The 14,624-nt window shown below is 36.6% G+C and overlaps 1 protein-coding gene across 2 annotated transcripts; it reads right to left on the bottom strand.

Moving 5' to 3' along the window:
• Window positions 1-1,734: 1,734 nt before the first annotated feature.
• On the bottom strand, window positions 1,735-5,819 carry LOC121737202 (flexible cuticle protein 12-like). Of its 2 annotated transcripts, none has more exons than XM_042128802.1 (4): window positions 5,798-5,819; window positions 4,365-4,587; window positions 3,512-3,715; window positions 1,735-1,845 (listed from the first exon to the last, which is right to left on the bottom strand). In XM_042128802.1, exons 1-4 carry the CDS (start codon window positions 5,804-5,806, stop codon window positions 1,796-1,798), a joined length of 486 nt encoding a protein of 161 aa, XP_041984736.1. In that variant the 5' UTR covers window positions 5,807-5,819; the 3' UTR covers window positions 1,735-1,795. The 2 variants fall into 2 exon arrangements, with proteins under 2 accessions (XP_041984736.1, XP_041984737.1); XM_042128803.1 differs by lacking the exon at window positions 5,798-5,819 and adding an exon at window positions 5,275-5,406.
• Window positions 5,820-14,624: the final 8,805 nt, after the last annotated feature.

Raw genomic sequence — 14,624 nt, 5'->3', positions numbered from 1 at the left:
CCCATACTAAAGTGAAAAAAATTTTTGGTCTTTCAGCGCTGCTACTTTCACAGTGAACTCTCTACAAGGAACATGTACACACCCTAAAGTTTTATCACTTATTTTTGTTACACCCTGTATAATATAAAGTACTGACTTATTAAATAACGTAAAATAGAAATAACAATCGAAAAAAAATCGAAACTTATATGCACAATGATACCACCTCTTATAGAAAGATGTTGGGCAAGCGTTAGCGCGATGTAAGAGACGCACGGCGCCATCTAGTATGAATTTTTGGAACTAACTTAATTTGAACAAATTTTCGTATTTTCACCCCCTTACAACCCTTTTTTTCCCAGTAAAAAAAGTAGCCTATGTCCTTTCTCAGGCTTTAGACTATCTGTATACAAAATTTCATTACAATCGGTTCGGTGGTTTTGGCGTGAAAGCGAGACAGACAGACAGACAGACAGACAGAGATACTTTCGCATTTATAATATTAGTATAGATAACCTACTAAGGGCTTGTTTTACCATTTCTTGATAAGTGCTGGATACTCCATACTCGGTCAAGTTAAGTCTTGGATAGCTTATGCGGCACTTATCAGGAAGTGGTGAAACAGGCCCTAAAAGTATTTTAAGAAAGCGCCTATAGATTACAAATAGTACGATATTATTATTTTATTATGTGCCTTATGTTTATAAATAGCAAAACTTTAGTTAAGTTGAAAGGGGTTTTTAATATCTAGGTGACAAATAAAAAGCGTTCTTTACAAAAATACTTTAATTTACAATATATTTAAGAATTAATACTGGCCGAAATAAATAAACATAAATAATACAATACAAACAATAATATTAATTATATTTATAGGAATATTATGACGTTTTTGATAAAAAAATATAATTAAGATTCATCTTTTATCACATAAAAAATAAAATCATACTTGGCTCAAGCTGAAAAATTCAAACATTCTTACAACATACAGGTACAAAAATAAACTTATATTAACCTAGGTACAGGACAGCCACTACTTTATGATCGTTTCACGTTTGGCAAAAATTGATGGGAAAATCGCAGTGTTAGGATTTTTAGGTCTCATTGGCGGGGTGAGGAATGAGCGGGGCGCGCGGGGAAATGCTACAGAACAGAACTAACGAGTAGGCCGCATAAAGTTAATATACCTAGCGGAATAGAGCAACAATCTTGAGCTGTCAAACGAAACCGAAATTGATTTACGCCTATGTGTGAAATTTTGTTTACGTATACACTTACATAAGCATCTTTCTAAGAGATTAAATTGTCAACGTGCCGATAAGTGCCGACTGGACGTCAAAAATATGAAAAAATTGGTTCTGCTATCATGTTTGTACACGTCTCTCTTTACCACGCAGTGTTACTGATAGTGACATCTCGCTTGCTCAGGCCTTTGTTTCTCTATTCCGCTAGGTATATTAACTTTATGGTAGGCCGACTCAGAAGAGATCTCGTTTATACGCTTGACGTAGTATGTCAGATCAACCGGCGCGCGCAGTACTAATGCGTTACCCAGCATTTTGAAACATGTTAAAAGTGACACTCGCACCCAACTTGCTTTAAATAATATATCCGCCCGTTTGTTGATGTCAATGTACTCCTTAGTTCTGTCTACTCTGCACGCTATTGGTAGATCAGTGATCAGACTGGTCGTTATTGGTAGATCGCGATCAGAAGGTGACACGTTATTTTCAGACGTTCAACGTTTGTTTTTCTCAATTTTTACGAAGGATCTAAAAGTAGTGCGTGGCCTACATTTACTCTAACTGATATTATTCTAGTATCCAGCATCCGCGTCGTAGCTGCTTTTCGAGCTGCCGTATTTCACTGAAACAAATAAAAAATATTAAGTTAATACATATATTTTAAGCTTTTGAAACAAGTGATATAGTACGTTTACACGCCTGCGAATATTTGGCAGTCACCAAACTTAAAACCTTAACAAACGCTAGGATGCCATATTATACACATTTGTAAGTGCGTCCAAGTCTTCAGAGGCACTCAGTTTCCAAAAATCGACACATACCGGGTGGGCTACAAACTATCACAAACTTACACAAGCCAAGCCAAATAGCAGTGTGAATGTACCATTACAATCCTTTTAAATGATACAAAGAAATACTAATTATTAACAGTTATAAAAAGAAAATGAAAGACAGAAAACTATATATCTGTTTTAGATCCTACTTCTATAGGAAAATAGTAACAACTATTACTTAATAATAAACAAATTCCTATCAATCTTCAAAGGGCCGTAACCCAGCAAATCACATAAGGATCGAGGCACCGGATCGCCTTGAATTCTGATAAAGTTCACAGACGATAGATCAATAGGGTGAGGTCAGGACACAGGGTGAGGTTTGGCGTGATATATCAAAATACTTCGAGGATTCTAGAAAATGTGTATCTTCTTTAACACCGGTTTCAGTGACGGTAGCTGGTATTATTAAGAACAGGCCACGCTATGCAGGAATGATTTCAAAGTGCAAAGAGGCTGCATAGGCTTCCTCTACTAACATAACCCAGTGAGACAGATGTTTGACTTGACCAGCAAGTAAGGACTGACTTTTCAGGGTATAACTTTGGACAGGAACACAAAAGAAAAATACGAATAAGAATTTCCGGGACCAACTATGTTTTCTGTCGTCACATATAAACCAAAAGCCCAAATGGAAAGGTTTGTTTGCTTCTACCATAGATATATAAAACCACCGTTTGTTTTTGATATATATGGCTTCCCCCATTTTTCTAAGGTTGTCCTGGTTTTGGAGTTCAAAAGGGTTAGGTCAGGACACAGGGTGAGGTTTAGCGTGATAATTATATCAAAATACTTCGAGGATTCTATTAACTTTGGAGAGACAGAAGAAGGATAAAATACAAAGTCACAATCGATTTCAGTAACATCTAAAGCGGAAATAATCCATAATCCATATTCCAGAAAAATTAATCCATACAAATATTATCTATCCGAAAGTATGTCTGTCTGTCTGTCCTTTTCATGCTCAAACCGCTGAACTGATTTTGCTGAAATTTGGAGACTTTGAGTCCCGGGAAAGGACAATAGGATACCCCGGAAAAATGTACGGTTCCTGCGCGATAAATGAATTTTAACGCAACGGAGTTGTGGGGGTCATCTTACTAGATATAATACTATTATGTTGTCTTTTTCTAAGGTTGTCCCGGAATTGGAGTCCAAAGTTGCTGATCAATAGATGTAATAATTAAAGGTTTTTCAAATCCTAAGGGCTCCCATACAAAACTACGAATGCGTATCGCATCGTTATGTAATTTTTATTTTGAATTTTGTCGCAGATATTTGCGATGCGATGCGAATTTGCTGTTATGTGATAGCCCTTAAACACCTGAATTTGTTGACGTGGTACACGTACAGATTGAAAATCAAATCGCGCTTTGAGACTCAAGTATTAAAATTAGGATCCTAGATACCTAAAGCGGTTATGGTTATACCTTCCCATCAAGCATCCTCACTTACCATTTCCAGCAGTAAGCTGTAGACTTCTCAGTATATCCTGTGGTATGGGCGGTGGGGTCGGTAAGTGGTTGCCAGTAGCCTGGTAGCCGTTCTCATCAGCGGTATACGTGATGGAGTAGGTCTGGCCATCATCACCCACGTAGGAGAAGGAGCCTGTGACGCGGAGGGACCCTTCCTCTGGCTTCGCGCCGGGAAGAACTTGCCCTGAAGAATGGAGGAGCTATTAGCAGTTATATCTCTAAAAGGAAGGCTTTCTTGTAGTTTGTCATGAATAGAACAAATGTGATGATACTTTGCATCCCTAAACTTTAATAGGACAAAACGTTTATGGCCAAGGACCTAAAGAGCGTATCAATAACAAAAAAACCTGTATACTTTTAGAACATTGGATAAAAGTGTTGAATGTTGATACATCGGAAAAATATCTATATAATTAATATAGTGGAAAAAGTGCACGAAAAATTGTATTTATTAGTGTTCAACATGAATTTCCACCAAGAACCGACAGTAAAATCAATTATATATCGGAAAAATAGTCTAAAAGAATACACTCAATTCCCAATGTCACTTTTTAGGAGGCTTAAGATTATATGGGACTCTTGCTCCTCAAAACCATTACGATGGCCTTTTCCAACAGAACAGAAAATCTTAATCCCAGCTGTCACAATTTTTAAAACGCGACCTGAAGACTACAATTTAATTTCATTATTTTTACCGCAAAACGTTTTTGTAACCACACTTTCTTTACCAATCAACGTTTTGTCTAAAACTTGAATTTAAATCTTCCTGGGAAGTAAATAAAGTTCAATTTAAATCGCTACTGCAAATGCTGCGTCTCCTCTCAAAATCTTACCATCCTGTTCAGCCTTGGTTCCATCGCTGGTCTCATACGCGTAATGGTATCCCTGGTCAGTAAGATCATTCTCAAACTTCAGGATCTGCGCCTGGTTCTGGGTTCTGGCACCGAAGGGTGCTTGGAGACCAGCGTTCGCTCCGCTGGATGCGCCCTGGTTGCGGGGTGGGCTGGTCTTGTCCAGTTTCGCCGCCATGGCAGTCGCGAAGAGGATTACTGCTAGCTGTAAAAAGGTATGGTAGGTTACTTGGTTGCATTGGTAGGGTACCTTAATAATAATACTCCCCACACCGGTTTCGGTGACGGTGGCCGGTTTCATTGAAACCAGGCCAGGTACGCAGGAGTAATTTTTATAGTGCCCAAGTGTGTGCGCAGTACACAAGAGCACTCTCTATTCCTTTTACTCTCATAACCCAGTGGGACGGAAGACCGACACGACTGGCGAGAGATCAGGCGCAGGACCGACTTTTTACATGCCCATCCGACGCATGGATCATTTTACTTGTCAGACAATCAGGTGATCAGCCTGCATTGTCCTAACCAAACTTGGAAATAACATGTTTCCAACGCGGGATTCGAACCCACGACCTCCGGAGTCGAGAGCGACGCTCTAACCACTAGACCACGGAGGCGTTATATATAATAGGGTACCTTAATAACTACCTTGAGCGTTATTACTCTTTATGCGTTTGAATACCTATCCATTCGCCTTTCTTTACTAACTTTGCTTATAATAATCAAATAAAAGCAGGAAACCAGCAGGTGAAGCGCCTGATGGCGATGGCGATCAGCCACCCATTTCTAGTTCATCTCCTGCGTCTTTCAGACCTCACTCACTCAAAGAAACAACGCAATGTTATTTTAGCCAATTTTTTCTGAGAGCGTGGTATTTAAATTCAATCGAACCGACCCAATCATACCCAAGCACAAGCTTTAAATTCACACGATTTTTATAAAACTAAGTTTCTATTTAGCTAAAAGTATGACCATCACTTTTGTAGTCCTTGAGATTAAATTTAAATCCAAACTTTTTACGTTTTTTTCTATTAAAAATTAATAATATCGTATTAATATCTTACTAGCTATTTGACAGAGCTTTGCTCGGTATTCGATAAAACACGAATAAAATGACATTTTCTAAAAATGATTCCTAGCTAGATCGATTAATCGCCCCCGAAACCCCCTGTATACTAAATTTCATAAATATCGTTGGAGCCGATTCCGAGATTCCAATTATATATATACATAATACATATATACAGGAATTGCTCGTTTAAAGATATAAGATAGGTAATATGCTCTTAAAACCGATATCCTTGAACACACTAAAATATAAAAGTTTTAACCGAAAACACAAAATCCAAAATCGACACTTCAACTTTTTACACAGCGCACTTTACTAACACCTTACTAGCATACTATATTTTACTAACATATCTCATGATGACTCTCGCAATGATGCTAGTACAATGTCGCTAGCAGTACTCACCTAGCTATATATACTGTAGGGATGCCCCTTCACACATTCCAACTATTTGTCCTAGAGTTATATCAAAATTGTCATCGAATATTGACAATCGTGAATTCCTTATTGTTACAATAATGTAAAGGATCTTCCTTATAACGTTTTGTAAATAAAATTCAGAAAAAAATTGAGCAAAATGTGCTTAACGAAAAGTGTCATTTATACACAAAAATATTATAAAGAATAAGATGACGCCCGAAATTTCGTTGTGCCAAAATTCGTATATCGCGCGAGAACCGTACATTTTACCGGGATAAAAAGTATCCTTAGATCTTTTGAACGGGCAAAAGGCCCACCACACATTCCTACCACTGCAACTCCTGTGTCGCCAGGATCAACAGTGGCAACCAACCACGAAAACCCTTTCATATGATCTCAGGGATGCCCGAGGGACAATCTAAATCTGTCTTGGGACCCGCAACGAAATTAATCAGAAGAAAGGTAGGAAGAGATATCCAATTTCCCTCCCCAAGCAAAGCGGGAGACAGCCAAATTGTAATGACAATTAATGTCCGAACAAGAGGGGGAAGCACCACGGTATCCTTAGATGTCCTTTCTGGAGAATTAAAGTATTTCCGTATGAAATTTCAGCAAAATTGGTTCAGCGGCTTGGGCGTGAAGAGGATACAGACAGACACACTTTTACATTTATAATATTAGTACATATTTTAATTATAATATTAAAATGTAGAGTATAAATACCTATAGAGAATCAATTATCACTTACATCACAGAGATTTAAGATTGAAAAGTTTTAAAAAAGTAACAAAGTAACTCATGTAAACTAAAAAAATAAAATCTGCCAAGTACGAGTTAAACTCGCGCACGAAGGGTTCCGTACCTCAATCGAGCAAAAATAGGCTGAAATTTTTTATTTGTATGGGAGACGCCCTTAATTATTTAATTTATTTAAATTTTATTATTGATTATTAAAGTACAAATATAACTGAGTATTTCGTGAATATTTCAAGTGCCTACGTGTTGCAGAGCAAAAAATAGCAAAAAAATCACGTTTGTTGTATGGGAGCCCCCCTTAAATATTAATTTTACAGCCTGGAGACACACAGACAGACAGACGGACAGACATTAAAGTCTTAGTAATAGGGTCCCATTTTTACCCTTTGGGTACGGAACCCTAAAAATACAAATCACGTCAAAATTCACGAGTTGACATGATAATTGATTTAAAAGGACAAAACGAGGAAAAGCCACATGCATTAGATAGTTCTGAAACTTAGTACTTTAATGTTTTCATCACACATAAAAGTAATATTTACCGCTGCACTCAGAGACATATTTTAATAACCTTCAATTTAATGAAGATTTTGATGTAATGTATGGGGCTTATGTCAAAATTTTGAATTAATTATGTAGATACAGTGAAGTAATTAATTTTCCACTCTGAGTGCGTTAGTTAGAAGTAAAATTTTAATAAGTAGCTCAAGTAGGCAGGAGTGTACTTATAAAATTTAACTGTTTTTCATTATTTTCTATTGCGAAAAATTTTATTCGTTTGCCATGGACTGACAAATTCTAAGCTAATCGAAGCATTGCGACGTAAGTATCATGTTTTTTTACTAAAGCATATTCATCTCTTTTGTTCTATCATTTTCTTCTACGAAAATCTGGTAGCACGCGTCGATAGGCGCATTCGCTCTTCAATGCTTCCAAAATATCATAGTAGAAATTTTTACTTAAATAATAGAACAATAGAGATGAACAGCCCCAGTGTAAGTTGAGCCTTAGGGCCGGGACACAAAAACACGATACGACGTCGTGTCGTGCCACGACGCGACGTCGTTTCACGATGCGACGTCGTGTAGTGGGAATTTACGACGCGCATCGTAAACGCCGTGTCGTGTTTTTGTGTCCCGGCTCTTACGCGGTGGAGCGGCGAAGAACGTCTAGTATTATTTTATTATAATAATTATACAAAGTATCTATACTAATCGATACTAATATTATAAACGCGTAAGCGTGGCAGACAGACCGATAGACACACAGACAGACAGTATGTGTGTCTGTCGGTCTGTCTGTCTGTGTGTCTGTGTACCTCTTCGTGATGAACCGCTTTAGCTGAAATTTGGTACAAGGATACCTTGAAAAATCTCGTCCGAAAAATGTAGGTACGGGCCCACGCAATAAACGAATTTTGGCGCAACGGAGTTGCGGGCGTCATATTGTATTAAAGTCAGTCAGCCAGTCTATATAGTGTCCGTGTAGAGAAATAACTTCTCTCAAGTTGCTTGGAAGAATTATTTGAAAACCTGCAATTGGCGCTTGAACTGTTTTTCTGAGAGCGAGATTTTGTAGATTTTGGAGATATAATAATAATAATAGCTCCCACACCGGTTTCGGTGACGGTGGCCGGTTTCATTGAAACCAGGCCAGCTACGCAGGAGTAATTTTATAGTGCCCAAGTGTGTGCGCAGTACACAAGAGCACTCTCTATTCCTTTACCTACTCTAATAACCCAGTGGGACGGAAGACCGACACGACCGGCGAGAGATCAGGCGCAAGACCGACTTTTTACATGCCCATCCGACGCATGGATCATCTTACTTGTCAGACAATCAGGTGATCAGCCTGCATTGTCCTAACCAAACTTGGAAATAACATGTTTCCAACGCGGGAATTGAACCCACGACCTCCGAGTCAAGAGCCGCGCTCTATACCACTAGACCACGGAGGCGTTGTCTAGTGGTATAGAGATCATTTGGGGATATAATAATTGAGGAATGGACAATGCGTCCTTTTTTCATCTTTACATAAAAGAAGATATTAAAACGACTAGCCAGATTTTTAATAACAATCTACAAAACTGGTCGATATTTTTATTTATTTACAGTAAGAAATTAATATAAAAATGATTAAATTATAATTATTTTTAAGGTCTTGTGTTTAGCAATGTGTTAAGTGAATAAGCAGTGTCAAAATAATTAACGATTATTATTATCGATAGAATAATTATAAAAATTATCATGGCATTGACATGAAAATTATTATAACAACCTACCCGACTTCGATAGAATGGTTATGTTTTCGAAGTATTTGGCCATACTTGTAAATGCGAAAGTAAAAATGTCTTTGTACCATCGAGGAAGTTGATTCATATGCAATTGACAGACCAACGTTATTTGGTCGAATATGTCAATTCAATGTTAATTGTGATCTGTCAGCTGGGTTTGACGTAACGCGACCAAACTACTTAGGTCCCCGATTTGCATAGGAATCAACTTCTCTGATAGTACATTAATAATTTCCTCTTATTGCTATTAACCGATTTTATTTTATAAGTACGAAGGAATTAGAAAGGATATACAAATTATACAATACTAAAAATATAACTCTTTCAGCACTGTCAATGCTTTCACAATTCACGGGAAACTCTATTAAGTATATAAGAGACATACAAATCCTGAGTTTCTATCTCTTACTCTTGTTGAAACCGATTTAAGGGACAGCCTTCAGTACTATCTCTCAGTTTTGTTTCATTCTGTAGAATGACCTGACCTGAATACATATCCTGAAAGTTGGAACATGTAGTAGGGGCTGAACGTAGTGATAAACTTCAAAGTGTATCACGATTGCTGATGAAAAGCCACGCCGAATTCGTGATAATTCAAAGTTGAAATACTTCAGTCGAAAACGTGCCTTATCTCCATCAAATAAATTGCAGATTCCTATAAACTAATGCATTTAAATCCTTCTATTGATCGATCAAAAACTTAATTCTGTATGGAAATAAAGTCTATTTTTGCTTAAATGAGCATCTTAACTTACAATAAGGATTGTAAAATATATTTTATAGGTTATCCTGAAGCATGCGGCATGCACCAAAGATTCTGGAGTCTGCTATTTACAACAAAATGGTTTGATTTGAGTTCAACTGGTCATTGTCACAAAATATTCCAATACAGCTTTCATATTTTCTGTCAACCTCTTTATTAAATTAAAGGTAATCATTAAGAGCCTGTTTCACCACTTCCTGATAAAGTGCTGGATAGGTTATCCACAACTTTTTGACAGGTTTTCCATACTCTATCTGTCAAGCTAAGTTGTGGATAGCCTATCTGTCACTTATCAGGAAGTCGTGAAACAGGCCCCATATCTTTTTATGCGGCTGTTAGCTCCGTTTCCACGCCATAAACGAATTTTGGCGCATCAAAGTTGCCTGCGACATCTAGTCTGCCCATAAATTAATTTTCTGATAGAACATAATATTTCGTCAAACCTGCGCGTACGCAGCGGTCGTGACTGTGTCTGTCAGTTTGTATCTAATTATTGTGATTGCGAAAGTGGTTACTTGTTAATAGCTAATCAGGTAGTTAAGACTTAAGAGCTTAATCCGTGTGTGGTACAAGTTATAAACTGCTGAGTACAGTGCTCAATATTTTGTTTACGGGACTATTTAGCGATCTGTCATCATCTGATCATTACCCCAAAACCATTTTTAAGAGAATTGAAATTACACAAAACTTAAGCATAAAATTCATTAAAAACTGCTACCTTATTTTACGGAAGTACACTAACTTTGAGATTGAATAGTCAATAATGTCACGTAGATTCAGTAAAATGTCACGAATTTGCTGATGCTCAGCCCACAGAGATATATTAAATATAACATTATACATCAGCTAATAGAGAACTTTATAGTTTTTAGGCATAGATAGGTATTTTAAAAGCTTTTAAGTGGTGTATTTACGTGTGGTTCGTAGAAAAGCTACGAGTTTTCTGCAAAAAGCTTTACTATCTCTTAGTCTACCTTGACCAAGTTTTTATACTTAATTAGTTAGTAGTATTCTTAGCTATTTATCCTTTATCAGTTTTAACAGAATTTACTTTGCATGCTTTGCAATATTGTAATATTCTCTTTCTTAATTTTTTATAAAAAAACTTTTTCTTGTGACTTGGACCACACGGCGATGATATTGAGAGGCACTATAACAAATCGAGCGAAATATTTTCGTTGTTTGGTAATATTGTTTGACCTTTTATATCTTGTTATGGGTACTTACCAACATTACTATACATTATGTGAAAGGTGTCAAAGCATAAGAATTAAGGCCCGTATAAATAGTCTCCTCTTAAGACATAAGATCACTCAGACTTTAGACAGACTTAGAAGGCAAAAATACAATTCGATTTGATTCGATTCAAGATCGACTGTGATTGGCTAATTTTAAAGTAAGATCGACAGTGATAGGATGTTAAAAGCGAACGAATCAAACTTTAATCTGTGGTTTTTAACTTAAACTTCAATAGCCGACGTAATTTCTTTTCTAAGTCCGACCTCTTTTTAAATTATCTTTACTCTTAAGTCTTAAGTGTCAAGAGCAGACTATTTATACGGGCCTACGAACGCGAGTAAGCAAATTTAAATTGAGACAGTAAAGGCAAATTAGACAGATTGAACAAAAATTCAAATAAAATGCCACTTTGTGATCTAGGCTACAGGTTTCATTTTGCTCTACGAAACTACAAAGCAGCTGCGGTGTGAGTCGTTATCCCGATTATGGTAGAAAACGAAACGGAAAAATGTTTGTCGCTCGCGTTCGCTTGCCGCAGAGATCGGAAAGATACCTTAATGCTAAGTACTCACATACGGTTTTGCTCGATCGAGCAATAACGTCGAGCAAAACTGCTTGATAGTTTTACTCTAAATCGATAATATATTTAATTTCATCGAGCTGGCTTGATGCGAGCCTTCGAGTTTTGCGGTCCACACATTAATTATTACTCGATTTGGAGTAAAACTATCGAGCAAAACCGTATGTGAGTACTTAGCATTAGACGTTAGAGCAAAAGCATAAAATATGGATGTTTTACTACTTGTGAGCCTCAGATTGGTTTCAAATGTGCAGGTGTGTCAGAATCACACAATTTTCCTCGTAAAGTAGGTTCGCAATGATTTTGTAGTTATGTCATGACATACCAACATTGACCTTTATGTAACATTTTGTTACTTTTGATGCGTGCACGCAATTGTATGTTGTCATCACGTTTTAGTATATCAAATGTATGATCAAGGACGCTTTAATAGCATGATAGTTCAGTGGTTTGAGCTCGTTATCTTTGGGGTAGAAAGGTGTCTAACCCTTGATATAAGAGTCCAAAGCCAAGCTTTAAATCGAGTGTTACACCTTAAGTGGACCCATAAAAGCTGGTATACCTACATGCAAGCTGCAGATCAATAAGAAAGGATTTTTTTAATAATTTGGAGTTAGAGGCAAGAAAGAAGATGCATGGGTTTACAAAATAATCTTATTTTATGTCTGAAAATTAATACGCCTGATAAGAAAAATTAGCAATTGCGAAGATAAATATTTATGAAAATGAGCACAGGAAAAGATATCTAAGCGCCTACTAAAAATATTGTAGCAAAATAGTATTTGGGGCTCACAACTATTAAAAAAACTATAAAAAAGGGAAATTTCAATAATACTAGCTGTCCCGGCAAATATTGTTTGGCCATATAGAGTATTTCGCCCATATTATTTTATCGAAGTGACTAAATAAGTATGTTACCATGGCAACGTCCATCGCTATCCCGTCGCACAAACAATGGTCGCCGTCAGTCTCGAGTTGTAATAATTTACTATATTTTACTCAACAGATGCACTTATCAATATAAAAAGTAGATGTCCGATTCTCCACCCTAGCCGATATGCTCGCTAAGATTCACGAAAATCGGTCGAGCCGTTATATTGCTTTTAAAATACTTTACAAATCAGCTACAAGGGATGCATAGGCCATTGTTTTTGAATCAAAAACCAAAAATAGAGTAATTTTCGCTTCTGAGTTCAGTTTCATCAATCCGGCCGGATACGACCAGATCCGGCTGTATTGATGGGAATCCAGTCAAATCCGGTCCGGATTGAAAATGACACCGGATTGCAATCCCTAATTGGCTCGGATTATCTCAATTGATCTGTCGGCTGGGTTTGACATAATGTCTGTGTGTCTGTTAAGATCTCTTTTCGCCACAACTAAAGTGATTTATATGACGATAAAGGTAATAGACACCTTGTGTCCCGAAAAAATAACATTGGACTGTATAAATTGTACCGGAAATAAGTTTCCACGCGAAATAATTTGCCGACTGTTGAGTTATATATTAATATATAATACATACTATGAACAATTTTTATAGTAGGTACTTATTTTTTACTTACAGCTGAACACAGAACCTCCTTCTTTGGATGTCGGTTAAAAACAACAGTTTCCCATGAGCTACCGGAACTCTGATCGTATTTGTGTCCGTATTTGGTGTTAGTTATTGTTAAATTTAACCTTGTTCTAGCCAAAGGTTTGAGAAGCTTCATAAAGGCCGTCGAACACTATACACAAAAAATATTAGATTATTGGCTAGCCAAGATTATAATATGGTAATTGGTTTAGTCATAACTTTTTATAAAATTGACCCTAAGCGACAGTTAAAAAGAAGTTTCTAAATCATGAAATTATTTCAATAAAATTCACATGTTTCTATGGAAATGTGTGCTGTCGTACTTACACCCAATGAATGGCAATGGGAGCAGTATACATCATAATAATATGATCATATTATTATATACTAATAATATAATATGCTCTAACGTTGGAAATTGGAATGTTATCAGGGTGAGCGAAGCGAGCCCTATTCTATCCCACAACCTGTACTTTTTGTGGTACACATTTAATGGAAAAACTATCACGCCTATTGATTTGTGCTTTAACATAGTAATTTTTATTTACATGTAGATGTGTTATCATCAGTCAGTCAAGGTGTGACGATGCGAGCCCTCACAAAACTCGACTTTTAGCTAGTACTTATGTAATGTTTCTCTTAATACGTCAATTACCTTCCACAAATTTTTTTTTTTTATAAAAAAGCTGAAACAACTGTAAAACTGTGTTTTATGTGCCATATTCTGTAAAATTTATTTGTAGAAAAAAAAACTTTCTAGATTTTATTAGCTTTCTATAGTGTGCGATGATATTTTTATGTAAAGTATTATTTACATCAGCAAACTAAAATGTCGGATGTTATAAAATAATTGACATAACAATTTTCATTGTTTTTTAAATCTTTGTCTTAACTAAAATCAGTCTTAACTTTAACTAACGGTTAAAAATTAATTGATCTTTTGTTTGCTTCCGTTGTCTTTTATTGTTTATGGTTTTTATCTGCGTTTAGTAACAATAAAGCCTTATACAGAAGGTGTTTTGAACTCTTGATGTGACCTTACACGATATACAGGCTGTAACAAAACTAAATGATAATACTTTAGGGTGTGTATGTGTCTCTTATATAGAGTTCGCTGTAAAAGTAGCAGCGCTGAAATCGTAGCTTTTTTCACGCTTGCGCTTGCTTGCTTTAGAAATCACAAAAAAAATTAGCCTTTTTTTTTTCTTCTTTTTTTTTATGAAATAAGGGGGCAAACGAGCAAACGGGTCACCTGATGGAAAGCAACTTCCGTCGCCCATGGACACTCGCAGCATCATCACTCGGCGAAACACAGCGCATGCGCTGTTTTACGCCGGTTTTCTGTGAGAACGTGGTATTTCTCCGGTCGAGCCGGCCCATTCGTGCCGAAGCATGGCTCTCGCGCGTCTTTCAGCGCTGCTGCTTTCACAGTGAACTCTATCTTATCTTATATCTTTAAACGAGCAATTCTTGTATATATATATATATATATATATATATATATATAATTGGAATCTCGGAATCGGCTCCAACTATTTTCATGAAA

Source organism: Aricia agestis, chromosome 20 (assembly GCF_905147365.1).
Source record: "Aricia agestis chromosome 20, ilAriAges1.1, whole genome shotgun sequence".
Lineage (NCBI taxonomy): Eukaryota > Metazoa > Arthropoda > Insecta > Lepidoptera > Lycaenidae > Aricia > Aricia agestis.
Note: the sequence above shows the minus strand (reverse complement) of the source record. Positions and strands in the feature narration are given on the sequence as shown.

Excerpts from the sequence above, each read along its gene's own strand:
- LOC121737202 (XM_042128802.1), bottom strand. Across the intron at positions 3,716-4,364 it reads AACCAAGGCTGAACAGGATG|GGCAAGTTCTTCCCGGCGCG; the intron begins GTAAGATTTTGA and ends TCCATTCTTCAG. Across the intron at positions 1,846-3,511 it reads ACAGCTTACTGCTGGAAATG|TGAAATACGGCAGCTCGAAA; the intron begins GTAAGTGAGGAT and ends TATTTGTTTCAG.